At 47.8% G+C, this 25,387-nt stretch overlaps 1 protein-coding gene across 1 annotated transcript in view; it reads left to right on the top strand.

The window, feature by feature from the left end:
• Window positions 1–25,387, top strand: part of ADAMTS16 (ADAM metallopeptidase with thrombospondin type 1 motif 16) — a 182,617-nt gene that overhangs the window by 145,533 nt on the left and 11,697 nt on the right. The window contains exons 19-21 of the mRNA XM_003932512.4: window positions 18,985–19,186; window positions 19,289–19,483; window positions 21,918–22,142. Coding sequence (XP_003932561.1) covers window positions 18,985–19,186; window positions 19,289–19,483; window positions 21,918–22,142 — 622 coding nt within the window. The remainder of the gene's footprint in view (window positions 1–18,984; window positions 19,187–19,288; window positions 19,484–21,917; window positions 22,143–25,387) is intronic.

Here is a 25,387-nt window from a genome sequence, read left to right as displayed (position 1 = left end):
GGGAAAAAGGAATCTGTAGCATCTCACTTGCACCATCCATCCCAAAACGTCCACCATGATGTTTAAGATAAAAAAGAAGTTTCAGAGAGATGAGTTTTCTTTATAAATCTATCAAACAGTGGTCCACACCCATCAAATAATTGTATAGCCTTATAGTTACCAAAGACATTAACTCAGAAGCTGGTGTGTTGATCAACAGGAGTGTCACTTCTCTCTTAAAACCATACTGCCTTTCCACCTGCAGTGAAGGATGCTTGTGAAATGTTTCCCCAGCACTGGCAGGGGCCACATTTTCCCAGTGGTCCCTGTGCCCACATGTGGGCTGAGTCTCCAGTCAGCCTCTGAATGGTGGGTCTCATGGTGTTCCAGAAGTCAGGTGCAGCCCCATCTGCCTGTCTGTGCTGGGATCCTGCCTCCACCACGTGCTCCTGCATAGCCTTGGGTACATTCATTAGCATTTCTGTACCTGTTTATTCATCTCTGAAATGTGCAAAATAATAAAACCTACCACACAGATTTAAATGCTAGCTATTAGTATTATAGGAACTCTGTAAACTAGAGAGATTTGGGCATTGGATTCATCAGCAGGAATCATTTGACTGTACATGGTTTGGAGACATGCAATAGATGTTGGTTTCTTTAAGACAATGAGATTTTTCACTGTCTGTTCAATGTCACTTAATGCCTTTTAGCTCATAATACACAACAAACTGCATATTAGACACCTGCATTCAGCTGTCTACTAATCTCACATTTCAGATGCCTTCACTTCTTTTTCTTCTCCTCCTCCTCCTTCTCCTCTTCCTCTTTTTCCTCTTCCTCCTCCTCCTCCTTCTCCTTCTCCTTCTCTTCCTCCTCCCCCTTCTCCTCCTCCTCCTCCTTCTCCTCCTTCTCCTCCTCCTCCTCCTTCTCTTCTTCTTCCTCCTCCTCCTCCTCCTCCTCCTCCTTCTTCTTCTTCTTCTTCTTCTTGAGAATCTTTTCTTTAGCTCAAAGAACTGAATTCCCCCAGTGCTTTCCTGAGTCTGTGAATGCTAATGCAATTCTCTCATGTACCTCGTGTGTATGTAGACTTTGCATCATAGGGGTAGTTGAAGGAAGACGTCATAACACTGCCTAAACTACCCAGACACTGCTCCTCTGTTCTGCATATGATTCTTCAGAATGAATTATTATAAAAGTTACACAGGTTGGCTGCTTTTCCATTTAAACCAGGTGAACTAGAGAATGAGGTATTTAAACACAGGCTTGTTCTACCCCAACTCATCGTAAGAATACTGAGCATATGTGAAGTCATTGAACTCTATTTAAAATAGAGTGTTTTCTGATGTCTGTATATATACGTAAATACCACAGAATCATTAGATTTTTGCAACATAGAATAATAAATTATGCCAACTATACCACAGCTGATTGTATTAATGAAATCTACCGGTACAGTATATTCCTCCTCATATTCCCTTCATTTTCTGGACAAATGTTTTTAAGAGCAATAGATAAATATGACATTTTCAACATGATTCATTTGATAAGTTTTGTGACGTAATGGCTAGAGCTTTACTTAGGAATTTGACTCCAAAGAATGAAGCAGTAACTGTTTTTTAATTATTTAGCTGACTAAACATCTAACAACATTATTTAAATATTTTAAAGAGTTTTTATGACTTATATCTGCTCATACACAGAACCCACTTGATGGGGAAAACATTCAACCAATGAGAACCTAAGACTTTATAAGAAAATCAGAAATAGCTAATCTGAAGGTGTCTTGAAGAAGAATGAAGGCATCTGAAAAGGAGTTCCAAGGGACGGGAGCCAGGAGGTTACATAAATGTTGTTCTACCTACTCAATATGTTCATTTCCCGGATCTAATTAATCTCCTCAAAGTGCCACAGTGCGAAGTCCTTCCTGAAGGGAATGGAATTGTCCCAGCCTTATCAAGAAAGATGACTGGATGTCAAACGTTAGCCGTGTATTCTTGGCAGAACCCTGGCCGAACAGCATCTATTGGCCAGAAAAACTGTCTGCAGCACGTGATGCCTTCACACCTGAGTCTCGGCGTGGTAGCTATTTGAAAGCTAAAAAGATAAAACTTGCAGATTCTTACAAATCATTGGAAAAAGCCAAATCCTATGTGGAAATGAGTCAGTATTCCTGGGTTTGCTGTCATTTCAGCTCTTTACTTTTTAATTCTTTGCCTAGATCCTTTACAGAGGCATATACCTCGTATGCCACATCCTTTAGTCACCATTGACTGCTTTCACCAATCTCTTTGAAAGCAAGGCAACTCAATTCCTAGTTTTGTTTAGCATGAGCAGGCTAACCACTTAGAAAGCGATGGAGAGAGCTCCAATGATGTGATCGATGTGATCGAGATACTCTTACTGCCTGACAGTAAAGAATGTGCCTGAGAGTACAAGCAGGATACTGATGTTGATTTCATGCACAATGTCAGCTTGCTTGAGGATTTGATCTGTGTAAAATACGGATTTAATCCACTTCTTTGGTTACTCTCTTAAAATCCATTGGATTTATGGTGATTCCTGGTGACCTTGTCACTGAATACTTCACATAATACCTGTGTGGATGGTCCTAACTGCCCAGTCCTGCTCTGCCCTGACCCTTACAGCCCCCGCACTGGTGGAGCTCAGGAGCCTTAGGAGCCATTCGTCTGCAGGCCAGCCTCAAAGCATCCAGGTTTGCTGCAGGAGGACACCTGGAGCTCGTTCTTGGAAAAACAGCTCAAGAGCCTGGAGAAGATCATTTCTAAGTATTAATCTCAGAGTGAACATCCAAGAAACCCTAATGCAAAAATGCCAGAAAAGCCAGAAACTAGAGGAGGAGGGAAGCCATCATTTTAAAATCCTTGTCACAAAAGAAAGAAGTCGCAGCGGGGTGGGTAGGGGTTTACGTCTGTAATAGAATGGGAAACATTCTACTTTTCTTGGGCACATCTTGTGCCCAAGAAAACAAAGAGCCGGAGAACTGGAGCCCATCCACCATTGCTAGTGAATCCTCCACGATTTAAATGGCATCTCTCACCTTGAGAAATGAATTAAACCATCTCCTGTTGGAAGGTCATTCATTTCAAAGAAAGAAAAATGAACCTAAGTGAGTCATGAAATGTTTAAATTCATGTTAGACACGTAGGCTTTCCCTAGAATACCATGTAGTAGGGTCCCGTGAGAGTCAGGAAAAGGCATTTCAGATGTTACAGACGATCTGTATGTGCATAACGACTCAGGGAAACTTCTTTGGAAAGATCGAGGCACTGAGTATTTTGACACTGATTCAATACCGAATCATTCAGGAATTTTCAGAAAACTGCTCTGAGTGGATAATTAGCCAGAAAGTAGAAATACACAACTTTTACCAAGATTAATGAATACTATAGTTATCTGGGTATAAAATAGATAGGTATCACATAAATTGTAATGGTCCAATTAACATATTCAAGCCCACAAAATCACTAAATATATGCATTTTTCCTAGGTCATTTTAGAGCTAAGCAACGTTAAGTTACGACCTCACAGCAGATTTTTCTCCAGCTGACGAGCCAGCCTTGTAGAAGTTGTGTGTATCTGGGAGCACCGCAGCACAGTGGCTAGAAACCCAGACTTACTGGGCATCCTTCCTGGTCCTGCCACTCCAGTGGTGTGATGCTGACCATCCACGACCAGCTGTGGCTGCAGACAAAGTCCTAGTCCGTGAAATGAAACTCTAACCCTAACATTGCCCCGTAGGGTTGTTAAGTGAGTTGATGAATGTGAATGGGTCACTTGGTGTGTATGTGTGCTTCCAAGGGTGCGAGAGCTGGTCATGAGAGTCCAGGCCCTGAAGCTGGACTTTCCGGGTTTAAATCCCATCCCACACCACTTAGGTCACCTTTCCGCACTTCACTTTTAGGAAATAACAGCATCTGTCCACATCATTGTTCACATCACTGGTTTGTGGGGTAAATTAATCCAGTCAATAGAGAACAGCAATAAGAAGCTGAGTGCCCTGCCTTGCATTGGGTGCGTCCTCCAGGCGCACTAACTCAGCGTGGCTGTTAATAACCAAATTCACATACGACATGGAAGGCGCGGCTGGTTTGCTCTCTTACCTGCTGCAATATTCGAAGCTGTCTGCATAAGACTCATTTTGTCCCTTTAAGATTTGCTAATAATTTCTAAGGACTTCAGGCTTTAGTATGTGGCGCTTATTGCTGTTTTTTGCTATTGCTGTTATTTCATTGTTAACATTCCCAACAACGGGGTCGTTTGTCCTAATCTAGTAATCCACGGTGGCTAGGCTCAACATAGATACCAAACTCCAACAGGCCTATCTCGGAAGGTGTCTTGAGTGTTGTAACAACACTACTTGCTTTCTGGCTTCCATAGACATGTTCAATCCTGTTTTTTTATAAATAATGTTGGTTAAATCAGTAGGTGGCAACCTACGATCTGTGTGCCAAGTGCAGCCTGCCATACCTGATTGTGTAAGTGAGATTTCATCAGAATATTCAGGCCTGTTCATTGACATGGTGTCTCCAGTGGTTTTCTCACTGATGCAGCGGGAGTGAGTCCTCCGAGCAGAGATTGCCACCAGCCGGAAATATTTCCTATCTGGCCCTTCAATAAGATATTTGCCAGCTTTTGAGCTAGATGACAGCATCCTCCAGCAAAACGAGTGTCTTAATCAAAAGTGTTACATCACTTTTTAATCAGGGCAAAATAACAGTGTTAATGGCCATGGATTTACAAGTAGTTCAGAAAACCTAAACCTGGTTTCAGTCTACGGTCTTCTCATTATTAGTGTGCAAGTATGTTTTGTTGATTTAGATGATGTGTTGTTTAGTACATGTACCTTCTCAGCAATTTAGGAAACATATTTCCTTTCTCAAGAAAATGGCTTATCTTCAGGAGAGGAAAATTTCACTAGGTAAAGCAGCAAGTTAGATCTGAAATCATCCAATCTGTGTAACACAAGAGCTTGTGTTCTTGTAGCTGGCTTTCACCTAAATTGGATGAGGAAGGCATTTCTAGCCAGCTGCTAAAATGTCTAAACGAAGTCAGTGGTCTCACGATCATGGTCCATGAACTTTGCGGCAGAAGGGCCACTTCTCCCCTGGGAATGCTAATAAGGTATTGCCCAGGCCAGGCACGTGGCTCAGTCCTGTAATCTCAACACTTTGGGAAGTGAGGCGGGTGGATCATCTGAGGTCGGGAGTTCAAGACCAGCCTGACCAACATGGCGAAACCCCATATCTAAATATATGGGGTTTAAAATACTAAAAATACAAAGAATAGCTGGATGTGGCGGCACATGCCTGTAATCCCAGCTACTCAGGAGGCTGAGACAGGAGCCTGAACCTGGGAGGCAGAGATTGCAGTGAGCTGAGATGGCGCCATTGCACTCCAGCCTGGGCAACAAGAGCAACCTCTGTCTCAAAAAAAAAAAAAAAAAAAAAAAAAGATGTTGCCCAAAGGCAGTTCAAGAGTTCGTAAAATTTTCCTTGTTTCCATGGTGCAGTAGGTTTCAGCAACTTCTCTTGGGAGTTAATCAAGTATTTAATATCATTTTTCTGTTTGAAAGACGGGATTTGTAAGAGGCTCTGGAAGTCTTTTCTTTCCCCTTGTAAACCTTCACGGCATAGGATCTGAATGGCCTGCTCTTCCCTCTGTGGCCATTTGCTCACATTCTCTCCCCAGGTGAGGTGGAGAACACCTGCGTAGGGCTCATCTGGTGTCATTGAGATGGCATCACTTTCTTTTCATTGGGTTTAAATAAATCTGTCCAGTGACCGCTGCTTGGGAGCATTGCTTTCTGCAGTCTTTCATCCTCCCCATCCTTCTAATTGTAGAAATTCTAAAATTTCTTAATCGTTCTCACAAGAGTAAATATTCCAGAATTACATTGTTTGCGTGTAATGGCCACGTCATTACATTTTTACCCATGCCAGAAAAATCACTAGGAGGCAACACACGAAATTCATTTCTATGTCTCTGTGATTTTTTTCTTTTTAAAAATTCGTATTTACCAGCCATGTGTTGAGTGGTTCTTTGTTGATTTTCAGAAGGGTTATATAAAATAAGTATAAAATAATACTGCTATGGGAAACATGGCTTTCCCTCTTGTACATAGGCTGAACCACATGTGAACGACCTCCCTTTCCCAGGTGATGTAGAGGAGGAGCAGAGGCAGGGGGCAGGATGAAGAAAACGTGAAGGAATGAAATCGTGATAACCACAGCCAGCCCTTCCCCAGCACTTCCTCTCTGCTAGTCCTCCCAGCCTGCCCAGCACTGCATAGGAAAGATACTGTGACCGTCTCCCCTTTGGAGAGGAGAAAATGGAAATGTTGGTGTCCAGTGATTTCCTGAAGGCTTCCCAGCTGGCAAGGGTGGAGCTGAGATTGGAGCACAGGCATCCTGACCACAGAGGCACCACTTCTTCCCCCGGTCCCGCACGCTGCAAGGCTTCAGACACAGGGAAGGCTGTCCTCAGGCAATCAGCCAGCCAGCGTCATGGACCAGAGCAAGGCTTTCCAGAGAACTTCAATTTGGGTTGCCTTGTTGGTGCATGGTTATAACTTTATGGACTTCTCTATCCACAGGAAACTTCTAGTGGGGTTACTATATTTAACAAATAACATAGTTCTGTATCTGTGAATTGAGGAGGCTGATGTTCATTGTCAACTCATCAACAAATGTTTAGCATTTTTGATGTGCCCAGTCCTGTGAGTTTCATGGAGGCACTGATGAAATGTCATGAAGTGTAGGTTTTGTGGACAGACAGAATGGCCCCCTCTAGTGGAAATAAGCCTCTAGTCATAGTTAGGCCACCAGCTCTCACCCGTGTAGCCTCAGAAGATTTGAGTAGAAATTTCTACCTATAGTCTAGCTTCCTCTAGTGTCTTATTCACTCTGCAGCGACAGTGATCTTTCTAAAGTACAAACCCTTGGATTGGGATGAAGGCTGACTTTGGGGAAAAAAGAAAAAAAAAAAAGGAAAAGAAAAAGGAAAATACAAACCCAGGCCAGGTGCGGTGGCTCACACTTGTAATCCCAGAACTTTGGGCAGCCGAGGGGGCAGATCACCTGAGGTCAGGAGTTTGAGACTAGCCTGGCCAACATGATGGAAACCCGTTTCTACTAAAAATACAAAAAATTAGCTGGGCAGCTACTGGGGAGACTGAGGCAGGAGGAAAAAGGCTTGAACCCAGGAGGCAGAGGTTGCAGTGAGCTGAGATTGCACCACTGCACTCCAGCCTGTGTGACAGAGTGGGACTCCATCTCAAAATAGTAATAATAAAAATAATAATAATAAAATTGCAAATAAAATAAAATACAAACCCAGTAAAGACACTTCTCCAAGTCTTCCTTGGCTCTCCGTTGTCAATTGCTTGGAACCCAAATGCTGTCATGTGGCCTCCATGACCCTCCAGGACCTCCCGCTGCCTCCACCAGTGTCTTTGGAAGCCCTGTCCCTGCAGCCCTCATTCCTGCCACACTGAGGTCCTCCTTGCCCTGCTATCACCATAACCTTTCACTGCTGACCTCCTGTACGGCCTATCTTAACGTTCACTCCTTCTTGGAACACATCTGTTTGTCGTCCCTCTTCATAGCCATTCTCTCTCTCTCTTTGTTTTTCTCTTTTTTGAGATGGAATCTCGCTCTGTTGCCCAGGATGGAGTGCAGTGGCGCGATCTCAGCTTGCTGCGACCTCCCCCTCCCAGGTTCAAACGACTCTCCTGCCTCAGCCTCCCATGGGATTACAGGCGCTGGCCATCACGCCTGGCTAATTTTTGTATTTTTAGTGGAGACGGGATTTCACCATCTTGGCCAGGCTGGTCTTGAGCTCCCAAACTCGAGATCCCCCGCCTTTGGCCTCTCAAAATGCTGGGATTACAGGTGTGAGCCACCGCGCCCAACCCATAGCCATTCTTCATATTCAGCAAGGCCCTCGGTCGGGTGTGGCTGGGTGCATGGGCTCGTGGTGCCTGGCCCATGGGCCCTACGTGGGGTCTGTGACAGGGACAACAGACATTCCCTTATTCCCTTCAACAGAGCAAATGCTGTGGATGGAGGGAAAGGCACAGGTGGTGTGTTTCATGCTAATGGAAGCCACAGTGACGCTGTGAGTCCAGGGGACCCCGTGAAGGGCACAGAGACGGAGAGGACCTTCACAGGCCATTTCCTGGCCTGTGTGCAGGTGGCAGGAAGAGGCCTCTGGTGGCGTCAGCTTTCTAGCCCTGTTTTCATTTATGAGATGTAATTCCTAACATTATTTTTCTGATGACGGCCCTGGCACCTTCTTAGCTTGATGAGTGTGGCATTGAACCTGAGGATGGTCAGGAGTCACTGCCTCCTGTGGCAGTATGTGTTCCCAGTTTGCTTTCTCGGTTCCCTCACACAAGTCCTTTGTGTGAGAAGAAGAAAATACTCCGTGGGCAAAGTGGCCTCCTGCCCAGGACGAAGCCCTCAGAGGCCTTGCATGCTGTTTCCGCTCACTCGGCAAATCAGTCTCTCATTTCCTTAAAATATGTGATTTCATTCTTGCCATCCCTGCGTCACGATGTCTCCCTCTGGCACTGACAGAAAGGCGCTGGCTGGGTGTCAGGAGCTGAGGTGCGCAGGCCTGTCCCAGAGCCTAGGTGCTATGAGAGGGGGCTTCTCTGTCCCGAGATGGTGAGCAGCTGTGTTTCCCACCTTGCCCGTGCCTTTCCGGTGTGCTCGTGGCGAGCGTGTGTTCCTTTCCCCTAAAAGGTGAAGAGTTTACCACATTGCTGATAGGGCAAGATTGCCAAATAGAGCGTTTGGTAAAGGAAGCAACCAGTGGACATGTTAGTTAGGTTACTCGGAGCAACCAAACAAACCCGTAGGTCTGGACCTAAAGGCAGTGTGACTCCAGACGTTTGCCATCCTGGGCATCTTGCCAACACAGCCCCTCTTTACTCAACAGCTGCGGGACCCTTTCCTGGGAGCTTTGAACTCCCGAGGCTCTGACACACGGGGGCTCCCGAGCATTCAGAGAGGTGGGGGGCAAGTGCCACAGGTCCATGTGCTTGAGCCCTGTGCCCTGGGAAATGGGGAGCCATGGAGAACTTCTAATATTATGGTAACTCTGTGTCGTGTTCGCACTGAAAACGCTTCTTCCTGGCAGCAGAGTGGAGACTGGCTTTTATCAACTCAGACCCAGAAGCTAGGGGGCAATTACGGAGCAATTCCTGTGAAAAATGACAGGGATCTTGTATTATTAGAGTTCTGCGAAGAACCAACACCAATCAGGTGCGGATGTGGCTGTGTGAGGTGAGGGCCCTCCTGCACTGCAGCCTCGATACGACTTCTAAATAAAACTAACTTTAATTCTTCAAAGCCTGCCCCCCCACCTTTTTTTTTGTTGTTGTTAGCTGACAAGAGACAAAGAAACATTTGTTTTATTTATTTTTATTTTTTATTTTATTTTATTTTATTTTTTTTTTTGAGGTGGAGTTTCGCTCTTGTTACCCAGGCTGGAGTGCAATGGCGCGATCTCGGCTCACCGCAACCTCCGCCTCCTGGGTTCAGGCAATTCTCCTGCCTCAGCCTCCTGAGTAGCTGGGATTACAGGAATGCACCACCATGCCCAGCTAATGTTTTGTATTTTTAGTAGAGACGGGGTTTCACCATGTTGACTAGGATGGTCTCGATCTCTTGACCTCGTGATCCACCCACCTCGGCCTCCCAAAGTGCTGGGATTACAGGCTTGAGCCACCATGCCCGGCCAGAAAGATTTATTTTAAGGAATCAGCTCATGTGATTGTGGGGACTGGCAAGTCCAAAATCTGCAGGACAGATCAGCAGTCCAGAAGCCCAGGAAAGAGTTCAGTATTGCAGTTCAAGTCTGAAGTCCAGAATTTCCTCCTTTTGGGGGGACCTTCTTCTATTCGGGCCTTCAACAGACTGGATAAGGCCCAGCCCCATTATGGGAGGTCATCAACTTCACTCAAAGTCTACAGATTTGAGTGTTTATCTCACCTAAATACGCTCTCACCGACATGCCTATAATAATGCTGGGCTAAATATTTGTCTACTGCAGTCTAGAGAAGTTGACACATAAACTTAACCATCACAGGCCTGGACTCAGCCAACATGAATATCAGATACACAGGAGGGAGTAGCTTTGCTAGAAAACAGAGAAGCAGAGTCTGTGTGATTTGGTGGCATCAGGAAGAGGCTGGAGGATGAGGCCAGGGGCCTCCCGCTTCTGGGGTGAAAGAAAGGTAGGTGGCAGGAAGGGAAGAGGGAGCAAAGATGGGGGCTGCTGACTCTGCATGCCCCTTACCCACCAGACGGAGATGTCTGCAATGGTTTCTACAGCTGTGGAGTGCAGCAGAGAGCATGCAGAAGTCATCACCAGACCGAGGAGAAGACCTCTTACTCTGATGGAAAAAGTAGACGGAGGGAAAAAATTATTTTAAAAAATGCACACACATATATACCTGAAACATTTATTTTCACTTGAAAGACATACATGTGCATTCATTTGCTAATTCTTTTAACTGAGGTCCAAACTTTTTTTGAGTAGGGACTGCCTATGGAAGTCTCTCCGTGGGTCATTTCATCAAACATACTCATGGCATGTGATTTCCAGCCTGGGTTTCTTTAAAGAAGAAGGAAACTCGCCCCGTTTATCTGAGTGGGAAGTCATTTTAAAATTTTTATATTTCCTCAGTATTTTACTTTTGTCTCACCCACACCTAATTTGACAGCAATGCCATTTAATGACTGTCTCAACTGAGTCATCCCAAAGATTTAGCTTCGTTTTCATAGAAACAGCTTTTCTTTTCTAAGGCTTGTGTTTCATGGAGCTACACCAAATTTAATTATATTACGCAATTCCAGTGACAAGCTCAGCTGCCATAAACAGATTGGAGGACAGACAACGACCCATTCCCTGTGAGCCCTGGAGTGACAGCAGAATGATGCTGACATCCCTGGGCAAGGCTGGCACCTCAGTCTCTGGCACCTGGCACAGTGTGGGCAGCTGCCAATGTACTTTGCCAAGGGATGGAAAGGCGCGGTGAGTCTGATGTGTCAGTTCAGAATGACTGAAGAAGAGTTTTTAACAAGGCTGGAAGCAAACCAGTGGGCAGGGAGGAGCCCAACTAGGCAGCACATCTAGTGTCCAGAGATGAACGGAACAGACAGGTAGAAAGCCACCAGGACAGAAGTCGATCGAGCACACAGAATACGCTAGTGCTCTGCCCTCCCTAGAGTGGAAAGCTGAGGGGTCTCACACCGGAAGTTATATACCCTATGGAAAACCACTGTGTGTTTCGATGTCTGGGTAGCAGAAGAATCTTTGTAACCCAAACAGTGTCCCCAGTAACCAGTATCTCCATTACAACCTTCCATGTCCAAACGCAGCGTTTAAGTATAAGATCTCGCCCTGAGGGTAGAGAATCCTTGGCTAGGAATATCTCCACAGTTCGTAAACTGGGTTGTTCAAGATGCTTGTGAGAATGTTCATATTGGAGACCATTACCTTTACTTTTCAGAACTCTTTATTTCAATCTTGGAAGAGTCAGTATATAAAAGGAAGCAGCTGGGGTCTATCCCAGCTCTGAAACACCTTGGGTTCTGGGAGGGTCCCCCTTTGAGAAGGAACTCAGGCTTCCATGGCTGCACTCACAGAGGCTAAGTCACGGGCTCTGGGCCAGCAGCCTGCTACAGACATGCTCTTCCAAACCAGGAGGGCTGTGCAGAACCAGAGAGGCTGCTCCACAGAGGACCTCAGATGGGCTTTGCTGAGATGCTAATGACAGGGAACGAACGCATCTGTTTTCCTTTGGAAGAATCAACTGACCAGACTCCCCCACCATCCCCAGTTTTTGTATTGGCACATTCTAGTTAGTTCTCATAGTGGTTAAAAAATAAAAATAGTACAACTTTAATACAAGAAATTGAGGCCACAAAGGGGAAGGGAGGGTAGTTCAGAATTTTCGTGGCCAGTCTCGGGGATTTTCTGAAGAGTTGGATGTTACATTTCCAAAATCATATTTCCAAAGCTGCCAGTCATCCAGGCCCTCAGGGCTTTGCGCAGTTTCAGATTCCTGATCCCTAACCCTTAGAGACCAGGGCCATCGGATTTCTGGTTCATACAGAAGAGGAGCGAGACCAGGAATTTGCAAGTGTTTGATAGTCCCACTGCAGGTGCCCCTTTGTGCTATCCTTGGGCGTGAGAACGTTGGATGTTAAGCCTGGTAGTGGAAGGAGTTACCTCTTAACTGAGACAGGACTCAACTTCAGATGCAATCAGGTCCAGATCATTAGGTTGCCTGCCCGTGTGTTTCCACCCCGATCGTTTTTAGTCCACAGCAAAGGTGTTTGTAGTAGAAATCGTTGGCTCAATGGGCGGGTGTTGAAGGGGCACAGAAGTAACAAAGGAGAGGTGTTCTTCCAGCAGAGAAACGTGAAGAGGCCAAAAGACTCTCATTCTTTTGCGCAGTCCAAGAATGATTCCGATTGTGACGGCAGCGCTGTTCTGGAGAAGGACTGGCAGTCAGGTGTGCATCTCCTTGGTTCTGGGAGCTCAGTCTCCGCAAACATAAGGCAAGGCTGGTAAACGTGATAATGCTGGAGCCCTTCCCAGTGCATAGAGGGCAAAGATGAGGATCACTGGCTCTGGATGCCCTTTCCACCCCCGATGGAGACGTCCGCAAGCAGTGGTTTATATGGCTGCAGAGCGCAGCAGAGAGGACGCAGGAATCAACACCAGACAGGAGGAGAAGACCTCTTACTCTGATGAAAAAAGTAGAGTGCCTTGCTCGTTCTTCCAGTCTTGCCTGGAAAGCAGGCAGAGGGGCAGCCTCCCAAGAACCAGAGTGCTGTCGCCATTTAGAGTTGAATGGCTCCCCTTTTAAATGGGGATGCAAAAGCCCCCAGTGTTCTGCAGAGGAAAGCCTCAGATGAGGGTTTTTTGTTGAAAGAGGGAATTATTGAGGCTGTCTGTTTTGAAAAGCGAGGTCAGTTTCTTTGGTCTGTGTGTCTCGTAATTCCATGTTCCCTGTCTTTCCCCTGTCAGTGAAAGCTCTGTAGATCATACTGATTCCTTTTAAGATAAGATCTGATGACAGGATGGTGAGACAGGAAAACCTGGTAAAAACGGCATGCCGGCCTCAGAGCAGTAACTCTGCACATACCTTTGGCTGCTCATAGTCCATGAAGCGGACACCCTCAGCTCCGCCTGTGTGGGGAGCTTTGATGTCCTGGGTTTGGCTTTGTGTGCTTCAGGAAAGAAATCCTGCCTTTAGAGATGAAAACAGTTCCGTGTTTGTGTCTGGCTGTAAACCTCTCCTTCAGTTTCACAAGCTGAGCAAAGTGGTTTGACTTTTGAGGCTGAAAAAAATGAAGTGACCGTCAAGTCACAAGCTTCCAAATGCTCACGGCGAGGCCTGCGGTGCTGGCCCTGTTCCTTGTCAACCAGCTGTTAGAACTAGGTTGTCCGTTCCCATGTGAAAAACCAGACAGAACCTGGCATTAACTCCTAGACGGGCACCTTCCAGGAGACAGTCTGAGGGTCTTTCTGTGCCAGGCAGTGTCAGGAACATCTGTGTGAACTGTGACTGAGGGCTGGCATGTTGCTGTCATTTCTGACGTCCTGACTGTTGGGTTCTGGAGAATTTGATTTCTGATGCACTGACTTGTGGATTTCAGGAGGTTTTGGAGACTGGAGCGCTTTGCTCCAGAAGGCACTGGGTGTGGACATAGTGCATTATATCTAATAGCTGGGTCTACCCATTATGCTCATTTACACACCTGGTTAAGGAGAACATTGTTTCAGAGCTGGACTTCTACCTCTGAACTTGCCTGGAGTGTAGCTGGCATCAGGTGACACTGATGAAATGTCATTTGTCCTAGACCCATAGCAAACCTCCAAGCCAGAGAGGAGGAAAACAAGCTAAAAAGGCCCTCGGCCACCTGCCACACAGGCTTGGGACATCAGTGACTTCCAAGTTCTGCTGCTCTTGGCCACTGTACTTTCTTTCAGCTTACAGCCAGCCTGCCTTCTTAGTTAATTTGTTAACTAATCTTCCTAGAGAAGAGGCAGATTTTTCCGACTGTCATCTGTTTATTGTTGAATGTGCATTGTTATCCCTAAAACATTCCGTTTACTCACAATTACATTAGATCTCAAATCATACACGTGAGTATGCTGCTATTTTATATGATGACAAGGTTGTTGCGTCTTCAAAAGCCAAGTAACGCTGATCCTGTCAGACCATGCTGGCAGCTGTGTTGGCCATTGAGTCTGCAGCGTGTGAGTATCTGAATACAGTCAGTGACATGAACAGTTTAATTTAGAACAGCCTACTGGAAAACTGTGACCATACAGCAGCATGTGGACATCAGGAGTGCCCACGCCCAACTCTGATGCTGAACAGGCACCGCCTAGCGAATGCTGTGTTCTAATGTTGTCTCACAGCATCCAGCACCCACCCCGCTGGAACTGAATCCAGCCGGCAGCTGGAGCCCCTAGTGTTCATCACTGCCTCTTGTAGGTTTGTCTCATGACAAGGTTTCTGCCCCAATGTTATTCCCTGTCTTTATTGTGTTATGAGACAAGACTGTAAAGGAGGCCAAGAGTTATTCTTCAAAATAGAACAACAGAGTGCTGGATGGTGAACCTTCAAAAAGAATCAGCAGACAGAGGAAACTGAAACTAAATTCTAAAAGGGAGGACTCAGGGAGACTTGCGGATGTGAAAGCCACCGGCAGAGTGTGGCCGCCCTGGTGGTGCTCAGCCTGTTGCAGCAGCTGGGGTCTGCCCGGCACTGGCCTCTGTGTCTGAATTGTCATCACGACACGTAGCCCGCTGGTGTGATGCGTCATGACAAGGGATTTTGCTAAACCCTTTTTGGAAACTTGCATTTTTAAAGAAAGTACTACATGCAAAAACCAAAATGTTATTTTAAATTTTTTTAATGGGAAAGAGGGAGTGATTTCATTGAGAAATGACTCAAGACTGTTTGCCATTAAGGATGTTGCATATTGATTAGATGATACCAGGAAATCCTGGCTACACTGTTGAGTGAAGCTATAAACTCCATCATCTTTCTGGGCAGTGCTGAGAGCCACAGAGGAGCACCCTGGGAGGGAGCGTTGGGCAGCGGAGGTCCCGAGGGCATGTGGGGGCTGCGTCTCCAGAGTCTCGCCTTGGAAACCGATTTGGGTGATACCAGCCACTTTGCGTTCTTACAGTTGGCGGACTTAGGAAAACCAAAACAAAGTGGGAACCCTGTGGCCATCGGTGCGCTACCTAACAGCTTGTTTCTCTTCATGGAACCCTGAGATATTAGCACAGAAGCTTGCGTGGAGGTCGACTCATTCGTGAGCTGAAAGGAAGACATTTTCCTAAAGCTCTATTTGTTAAATGAAACAGACGCATGGGGTTTCCAGATGTGGTATGAAGGAGCTTTGTTCAGGAGGATTTTTTTAATGATGTGCAGCTAAGAGGGAAGGCAGAGAGTGGATTGACCCAGTTGGAATGCCTTAAGATGGTGGAGACAGAAGACTTAACGGGGCGGTGTGAAAAGCGCTTGAACAGCCAGCGTGACTTTTACAGCCTCCATGGAGAACACCCGATACAATTTATAAGGCTGCAGGATTGAGAGAGCAAATGTAAGAAATAGGAGGAAAGTTAAAAACAGCATGAACTCACATAGAAGCGGCAGCAGAGTAACTGAGAGGCTTTCCGGCAGAATTATCACAGCCAGGAAGCCAAGGATCAGTCTTTCACAATGAGTGTTGTGCAATTTAGGTGGCTTAACATGGAATTAAATAAAAACAACACACTAATCTTGTTGACGCTGAAAAATTGAAGCGTTACCACAATCCACATGGGGAACTCATGCAGCCCTGATGTGTTTCCTTTTTATGTGTACACAAATTTGCATTTTTGTCTTTTTATAATTTTCTTAAAAATATCGACTCTTTCCAGTAAAAACACTTGGTACAAAATAAATTCAAGGCTTCTATGAACACAAGTAAGTAAAACGATCACAGTGCTTGTCTGAAGGCCGTAAGTAATGCAGCGTGGCTGTCAAGAGTTCAGGGTGGGATCGATTCTGTTTTCCATCCAGGAAGTAGCATCAATTTCCCTCTACTTGGAGGTGCCACCACCTAATTCATCCTCGGGACTTTCAGAAGAGTCCAGACCTTGGCTTTAAAATTACTTGAGTCACAGACTTCTGGAGAACTTGAGAAAAGGCACTCATTTTGCTCAGAAACCACATCTGGCCAGGCACGCATAGAACTGGGATAGTTTCAGGATGTCCCTAGATCTCCTGGAGCTTGGGGTCCAAAGCTTTTTTGTCTGTATTTTCTTTTTGAATGTCTGTATACCTTGGTCCAGACTGTGGAATTAGAGACACTGAAATGTGTTTATAAAGGCTTTCAAGTATAAGCAAAACGCTTGCTTTGGACCATGAATTTTTATTTACTGTATTGTATTGTTGTATTTTTTTGAGACAGAGTCCACTTATGTCAGCCAGGTTGGAGTGCAGTGATGCAGTCACAGCTCACTGCTGCCTCAACTGCCTGGGCTCAAGTGATCCTCCCGAGTAGCTGGGACTTCCGGTGTGTCCCACCTCACCCAGCTAATTTTTGTATTTTGTGTGTGTGGAGATGGGGTGTTGTCGTGTTGCCCAGGCTGGTCTCAAGCTCCTAGGCTTAAGCATTCTCCTCCTAGCCTTTTTCCTCCCGCCTCAGGCTGGAATGACAGAGCTGCGATTCCCGACATAAACAACCACACCCAGCCTACACATTGAATTTTTTGAATGCTTAATAAAACTTGCATATATGGCCAGACGCGGTGGCTCACGCCTGTAATCCCAGCACTTTGGGAGGCTGAGGCGGGTGGATCACGAGGTCAAGAGATCAAGACCATCCTGGTCAACATGGTGAAACCCCATCTCTACTAAAAATACAAGAAATTAGCTGGGCATGGTGGCACGTGCCTGTAATCCCAGCTACTCAGGAGGCTGAGGCAGGAGAATTGCCTGAACCCAGGAGGCGGAGGTTGCAGTGAGCTGAGATCGCGCCATTGTACTCCAGCCCGAATAACAAAAGCGAAGTTCCGTCTCAAAAAACAAACAAACAAACAAACAAACAAACTTGGATATACTACCTGCTCTTAACCATGTTAAAAAATATGTTTACACGGAAAACAGCAGGAACAAGAGTGAGGAAGTCATCGCAGTGGTGTTCGTAGGAGGGATTATGGTGGGATTTCCCTTCTCCTTTATGTGTCTCTCTGTGTAACTTGTGTCCACAAATGCCATTCTCCAGGATTCCTCTCCCAGGTGACGTGGCTGCTGCCAGAGGCACCTCGAGTTCCTGGCCAAGCTCTCTGGCCTTCTGCTTTGACACTTAAACCTGACAGTGACTGTGGGGTTCAGTGTTGGGAACAGGATGGAGGGTCAAAGGAGAAGCCTGGACATTTCCACAAGTCCTCGGGTTTACCCCGAATTTCAGGAGAAAATCACTGTTGCCCTAACTCTACTCAGCAATGCTGTAGAGTGGAAGACAGGATGTCCCCGCACCGGGTCCTCAGCACAGACACAGCTACAGGCAGAGCCTCGCAGGCGGCCCCTAGTTGTGACCCCTGGTGCTCTGCACTGATGTGCTGGAAGAAGGTGGTGAGGAAGCCAGCTCACCTCCCATCCCCTTGCCCCTGGCCCACCAGGAGTTGCGCAGGGAAATTTACAGGAATTGAAATCATCAAGTTCTCAGAAGTGACTCCAGGAAGGAGCCCAAGCTCTGCTGCCCAGTGAGTCCCTGTTATGGAGCCATGTTTCCCCCTTCCTCTTGACAGCCCCTCCAGGGTGCACGGATGGGCTTGTGCAAAACCAGCTGAGGCTTGGCAGACACACTCAGGTGCAGTATCTTGATTAAAGGTGATGCCACTGGGCAAAGCCTGGCTCCGACTCCACTCTGCACCCCATCACCTGACAACATACATCTTAATGGGGTGTAGTTTTATCACTAGGGAAGGAAAATGCATTTACAAGCATCAATAGCTGCTAACGAGTCAAAAGAAAGATAATCAGACACCATGAGCCTTCTGCTGGAAGAATGCAGGATCACTTGTGAAATAATCATATGAGCAAATGGAACCCGAATCTGAAGAAGCTTCTAGATCCAACCACTAAAAGAAAAGAATTAAAAGACAGAGGACAGAGGAACATGAGAACCAGCACCACAGAAGTGCCATTCCAGGAGTCCTGTAATCAGCAAAACACACTGTGGGAGACTCAGTGAGGGAAAGATCCGGTTTCTTTAACAAATATATTGAACACAAAAACAAACGAAAATTTGAGGAAAGTCCTAAAGAATAAAAGAGAAGATGTGAATCTGTTGCAATATCTGGAGTTTATTTGGATTCCTCAAACACATTATGTTATGACATCGATTACACAGCTGGGAAATGGAACACTAAACGTTCAAGGATGTTAAAGAATCATTAATGCTTGAGATGTTATGATGATATTATGGTTATGTTAAAAAATTCCTTATTTTTTAGGGATGCATACTGAGATATGCTCATGTCTGGAACCACCTTCAAAATGCTGTAGGAATTGGGGGCATATGCTGAAAATTGCCAAAGTTGAGCAGACAGGAACCCAGAGTATCGTATTTTTTATATGTTTGTAATTTTGCTTTTTTTAAAAAAAAAGAAGAGAACAGACACACTGTGCCAAATAGGGTTCTTTCCAACTCCACTGGAACCCAAAGGCCAGGGAAAGGGAAGAAACGGCAGAGCATTAATCAGGATCAGGGAGGTGAGAAACAGCAGGGGTGGGGAGAGTCCGGGAGGAGTGCTCGCCCGGGAAAGGTGGAACTGAAGTTAACTGCAGACCGTGGCTGGGAAACCTCACTGCCGCCTCCACAGCAGACGTGGGGCTGCTTCTGTCAGAGTGATGGTGCCGTTCCTCACTGAGGTCTCTTTGTCCTTCCACAGCTGGTCCGTGGGGAACTGGAGTGCCTGCAGCCGGACGTGCGGCGGGGGTGCCCAGAGCCGCCCCGTGAAGTGCACACGGCAGGTGCACTATGAGTCGGAACCAGTCCCGGCCAGCCTGTGCCCGCAGCCTGCTCCCTCCAGCAGGCAGGCCTGCAACGCTCAGAGCTGCCCACCCGCATGGAGCGCCGGGCCGTGGGCAGAGGTAACCTGGGCGAGGTTGGCAAGGGTGGCGTCAGGGCCCCCGCATGATGTGCTGTGTTGCTTGTGGCCCTCGCTGGGCGCTGATCCTGGCTGTTCCGTGCAGTGCTCGCACACCTGCGGGAAGGGGTGGAGGAAGCGGGCAGTGGCCTGTAAGAGCACCAGCCCTTCGGCCAGAGCACAGCTGCTGCCTGACGCCGTCTGCACCTCGGAGCCCAGGCCCAGGACGCACGAAGCCTGTCTGCTCCAGCGCTGCCACAAGCCCAGGAAGCTGCAGTGGCTGGTGTCCGCCTGGTCCCAGGTAGGCGCGCTGGTCTCCAGGGAGCGAGGCCGGCCAGCTCTCTTCTCAGGGCTGCCTCTTCCCCGCCTCTTTTCCTCTTCCTGTTCCTCTCCTCCCTTTTTATCTCCTCTTGGCTTCTTTGCACCACCAAGGTTCTGGTCCCCAGCGCTGGACACCCCTTCGGCTTCCGTCAGCCTCATGGCCTTGCTCAATCTCCTTCGGCTTTTGACATGTCCTGGGAGCATCTCACCCGGAGGATCCACATCATCATCATTGGTCCAGCATGGAGCAGAAGACGAGAGGGTTGTGGGGTGTGAGCGTGAGAATAGGGCTTCACTCGTGTCGCTGACAGCGGGGCACTGGGGACTCACCTCCCTCCCGGGCAGGTGGAGCCATATTCCAGGAAATGCACAGAGGCTGGAGAACAGGGAAAACGTGTTGCTGGGGAAGAAATGGTACCCATTTCCTAAGACAAGTTCTACTTGTAAAAGGAGCCTCTCACATTCGTTTTGTTGAAATCGATCGCCTGGTGCTGTAGGAGGTGGGAAGTCCTTTCCTGTGCACCACTCAGGAGCTGCCCTGGGCCGCTTCATGATGGGAATAACTTTGGAATCATGAGTTTGGAATACTGATGGTTTTGTGACTAGCTTTGGACCAGATGGTTCCAAAAGCACTTGGGAAATCTTATGCGCCACAGAGTGGTAACAGCACCACCAGGCAAGCATGAGCCCGTCTGAACAGGGTACTGTGAGATCACCCAGGCCCGCGCCTCTGCATTCCCACAGCAGTCATGGGAAAAATCTCCTCCCTGACCCCACATTCTTCAGGGAGGGGCCTGGGTCTCATCAGACACTGCATTTTTCCCACCCTTTGACGATGCCTTCTTTGTTCAGAATGGTAGGAAGTGCCAAGCAAGGCACTGAATCCTGTTGAGACAGTATTTCAGTTTGTCACTAAAAGGTAAGAATCCCCTTGCTGGTTTCAGTGAGCTTGTCATTGCGAACAACGCACTTCGTGTCCTCTTTCTCCTGGAGGGCAGGAATGAGCGCCCCATAGAACCTAATGCACTGTCATTGGGAAAGACATATCCCCAGGTGCATATCCCTAGAGGCAGAGTCTACAGAAAACAAGCGACATGGGCTGCATGATCTGTGGGCAGTGTCCAGGTAGAACGTCCTTGCCCTGAAATGTAATACATGTACACACATATCCCACACCACACACGCACATGCCAGAGCATGTGCCTGGATCAGCGAGCAGCTGAGAGGAGTGTTCCAACTCCTCTCCATCTTCGACCAGGATGCACGAAGGGCACACCTGTAAGCCTAAAGGTGTGCCCTTTCACAAGTAGAACTTGTCTCAGGAAATAGGTACCATTTCTTCCCAAGCAATATACCTGTAAGCACACCTGCGAGCGTGAGGTCAGGACCTGGGCAGGTGTAGTCATCTGGGCTCCTCTGCTGGGAACCTGCAGACGTCCACTGGGCTGCACAGTAGCGCCCAGTCCACCCCAGCAAGAGACAGCAGCACCAGGGTCCGGGACCTCTGGCCCAGAGACCCCCGTGACCAGTCTGTGGAGGGACCATGTGCCTTTCTCCCGTGTGTTCTCCCTGCAAGCGAGAGCTGCAGCCTCCTGCCCGGCCTGCTGGTTTGCCCAGGGCACCTCTGCACAGCCAGGGTGTCTGCAATCTGGGTACACGTCATTCTTGATGGTTTTCATGTGATCCTATCTGCTTTTTATTTTTGGGCAGAGTCCCTTTCTGTCGCCCAGGCTGAAGTGCAGTGGCGCCATCTAGACTCACTGCAACCTCTGCTTCTCGGGCTCAAGCAGTTCTCCTCCTTCAGCCTCCCAAGTAACTGGGAGTACAGGCATGCACCACCGTGCCCAGACAAGTTTTTGTATTTTTAAGCTGGGGCAGCTCAAGCTTAGAGTCTGCCCTCGAGGGAAGCAAAGGAATTTGCTCTCCACGCACGCTTCCTTTCCTCACAGGCAGCACTCAGATTCCTAGGGAAGATTGGGAGCCCTGAATTCCTTCTACCTGTCCCTGCTTTAGGGGCCAACATCACACGTGGGGTGGGGCGGGTTAATCCATGGAACTGTGGTAGTTACCACATGTCCTTACATATTAAGTTTCAATATGTTCTAATATCAGAGACAGAACAGCATTTTAATTTTCCAGTGAAATGGTAGCTTTAGAATTACTACCTTCGTGGTTTCTGACTGCCCTGCCCCTACGTATGTCCTGTGATGCTCTGCCACTATGACCCCAAGATCTTCTTACTTTTAATGATAGATTTTATAATGTCTTTTCAAAATGCTAAGGTCCAATAATTTTCACTGAATGTTTACACTTATATAAATGTTCAAATGGATATCTTTGATATTTTAACCCACAGATTTTGCAAAAAAGAAGAGTTTTTTTTTCACTGACATCTTTTGTCCTCTTATTTTTAGTGCTCTGTGACCTGTGAAAGAGGAACACAGAAAAGATTCTTAAAATGTGCGGAAAAGTACGTTTCCGGGAAGTACCGAGAGCTGGCCTCAAAGAAGTGCTCACATTTACCGAAGCCCAGCCTGGAGCTGGAACGTGCCTGCGCCCCACTTCCATGCCCCAAACACCCCTCGTTTGCTGCTGTGGGACCCTCAAGGGGCAGCTGGTTTGCCTCACCCTGGTCTCAGGTAGGGGAGGCTCTCGGTGTGGGCAAGTGCAGCTTGGGCCTGGAGTTGGCCGCTGGCTCCAGTGATGCTTCTGCGAGGGTGTTTTCTCAAAGCTGGCCAAGCTACTGCATGAGGCTTTCTTTCCAGGCCATGTGCGGGTGGGTGGCCTGGTTCCTGGGTGTGGGTGTGGCTTTCTGAGGATGGTCTCCAAGTGTTACGGAATCTTTTAGGGCGCATGTGTTTTGTTCTAAATGTCACCCAATTAAGTATAAGGAGATGCAATGCTTTGGGTAAAATCTGAGCTGAATTCCCCAGAGATGAGTGTGAGCAGGAAAGGAATGTGAGCTCTGGAATAAATCGGTGGTTGTAAGTTTTCAGTCAGTTTCGGCCCACCCTCAGCCCTGTTTCCTGCTTGGGTCCCTAGCAGCCTCACACCCACCATGGAGCAGGGATCCCTTCCTCGGGGTCTTTGTAACTGTGTTCCTCCTCGTTCACGTCTGTTCCTGTGCTTCCATCAGACCCCTTGATGTTGCTGGCATTTCTGCTTTTGGGCCGCAGTGGGCCCAGACCTGTTAGGAGTTCCTGAGGCTGCCACTCGGTTCTCTGCAGCCCACCGTGAGCATGTGCACCGGCTTGTGGCTGCCTGGCAGAGCGCCCTTTACCTGGCCTCGTCTTCCCATCTCTTGGCTGGGAAAGTGAGCCTCTTTCCAATTTACACAGACATTCTCTGCCTGCTGCAAAGGCCCCAGCTCTGATTCTGGTTTCAGAGAGACGGAAGTGGAAGGAAACGCGCGGGAGGGAACAGGAGTGACCCTGTGTGGCAGCAGCCCCCCATGTGTGCACTCTCACTGTCTTGCCCATCTCCATGAGGGTACCTAACTGGGTAGCACAGTGGAATGAACAGGAATCAGCACAGGGACAACAGCTACCCCCGCAGAGAGCCCCGTGTACTGGCACTGCTGAGTTGATTCCTTTCTCTCTCCTGATGAGGCAACTGAGGCACAGAGTCAGCCCCGACAGCACTTGTGAGGGTCACGAGCCCACCTGCTCAGTGGGGTTCACATGTGTCATGTGGCTTCGGAGAACAGTCAGTGCCACGCCGGGGTCCTTGGATCCTAGTGATGGTCCTGCCTGGTCCCTCTGCTCTATATCCCCATTTCCGGGAGGCAGACAGAGGTTGCCTTCCCTGGGTGAGGGCAGCAGAACAAAGACCCGGTCCGAGTCTGTTGTCACGGTGGCTGAGTGTTGGTTGCTAAAAGGCAAATGAAAACGACCTCATGTGTGTGCTTCCCCTTCCCACCTTATTGAAACACGTCCGCCCGGGCCAGGGTTGCCTGACCATAACAGGTGGCATTGGCTGCAACACACACAAGGTGAAGTCCTACATTTACCGTGCCACCAAGATGCCTGTCACCAAGGCGTCCTCCATGGTTCCCAGCATCCGATTTCAGAAGGAACTGGGCTGTGGCCTGTGCTCTGTCATTCAGAAAATCTTTCACGGGTCCTTGTCTCTCTCCAAAGACACTTCCCAAACGACCAGCTTGGTGGCTGGCGTTATGGGAGTAACGTTATCTGCAGCGTACACATAGCCTCTCCTCTCTGCCTGCCTCGTCCATGATTCACAGAGAAGTCCCTGCTTGGACTCCTCCAAAAGTTCTCTTCCCGGTTCGCCCACTCATCCGCCTCTTCAGGCCAGCCTGTTCGGGGACCCTGCACTGTACCAGGTGTTGCTGTGAGCTGTCAGCATAACGAGCCCATGCCATGAAAGAGGGAGCATCCTCCCAGGGAGAACCCCACACCCTCCGCCTCCCCCAGGGCCTGGGTTAAAAGGAAGAATGGAAAGAAAGCACACAGCTGCCTGGACACACTTCCTATCCCATTGTGGACCTCAAGCCAAGTAAGGTCAGCATCGATCAAGGCTGCTCAGAAGTAGATAGGATCCCAGTAACTCCAGCATGTTGGGAGGCTGAGGCAGGTAAATCACTTGAGGTCAGGAGTTCGAGACCAGCCTGCCCAACATGGTGAAGTCCCATCTCTACCAAAAAATACAAAAATTAGCTGGACCTGGTGGTGCATGTCTGGAATCTCAGCTACTCAGGAGGCTGAAGCAGGAGAATTGCTTGAACTTGGGAGGTGGAGGTTGCAGTGAGCACAGATGGTGCCACAGCACTCCAGTCTGGGCAACAGAGAGAGACTCCATCTCAAAAAAAAAAAAAAAATCAGATAGGATCACATAAAAACCATCAAGAATTACACGTTTTGCTTGTACATTTTGTATATTTACGTGTATGCATATTCACACATGTATGTACTCACACATGCATACAATAAACACATATGCAGTCATCCCTCTCCGTCCATGGAAATTGATTCCAGGACTCCCCACAGATACCAAAATCTGAGGATGCACCAGTTCCTGATAGAAGATGGCCCAGAGTTTGCCCGCAGCCTATGCACTCTCCCGGTGCCTTCAGTCATCTCTGGATGGTTTATAATACCCAGCACAATGCCCGCACGCCACTTCCTTCTCACAGAGTCAGTGAAGTGTGTGGTACACTTTTTGGCATTTTGTGAACATTTTTTCCAAATATTTTTGATCTGCAGCTGGTTGATTTGATTGGTTGATTTCAGGGCTGTGGAACCCACGGATAAGGAGGGCTCACTGTCTTTGAGATAGCATTTGTACGCCAGCCGTGCACCTGACCTGCACGACGAATTCAGGAAATGCTTGCTGCATGGCAGATTGTAAAGGAAAAGCAAATTCAATGAGCGAGTCCTGGCAGCTGCCAATATTTCGTCTTTGGAGAACTTTCCTCCTGCAGCATAGACCATCAAAGCACACACGTGTCTTGGCCTTTTGCTTTCATTGCCCATGGATACTGTGCATCTGTGGAGGGACCTGTTTGTGACAGTGTCATCTTTAAAAGCCAAAGGTGACCCTCATTGGCCAACCATATGCTTCCTGGCTGCTGACCCCTGATGCATGTGGAAATAGACACACCCGAGTGGCTGGTTTGGGGTAGGCTGGAGAGTGTACCTGCAGGTTTAGGAGATCCAGGCCATGCTCTCATGTGTTTATGCGTGTGTGTGTGTGTGTGTGTGTGTGTGTGTGTGTGTTCAGAAGAGGGAGGGGCACTGCCAGAGAAAGCAAACAAAATGTGTTCAGACGAGCTCATAGTCATCACAGTTCATGTCCCGGTCAGGTGACCAGGTCCCCTAGTAACCAATTTGGTTGGGTTTGTAAGGATTGAAGAATTCCTAAGACC

Source organism: Saimiri boliviensis, chromosome 1 (genome assembly GCF_048565385.1).
Source record: "Saimiri boliviensis isolate mSaiBol1 chromosome 1, mSaiBol1.pri, whole genome shotgun sequence".
Lineage (NCBI taxonomy): Eukaryota > Metazoa > Chordata > Mammalia > Primates > Cebidae > Saimiri > Saimiri boliviensis.
This window is presented reverse-complemented; position numbering and strand designations above follow the sequence as displayed.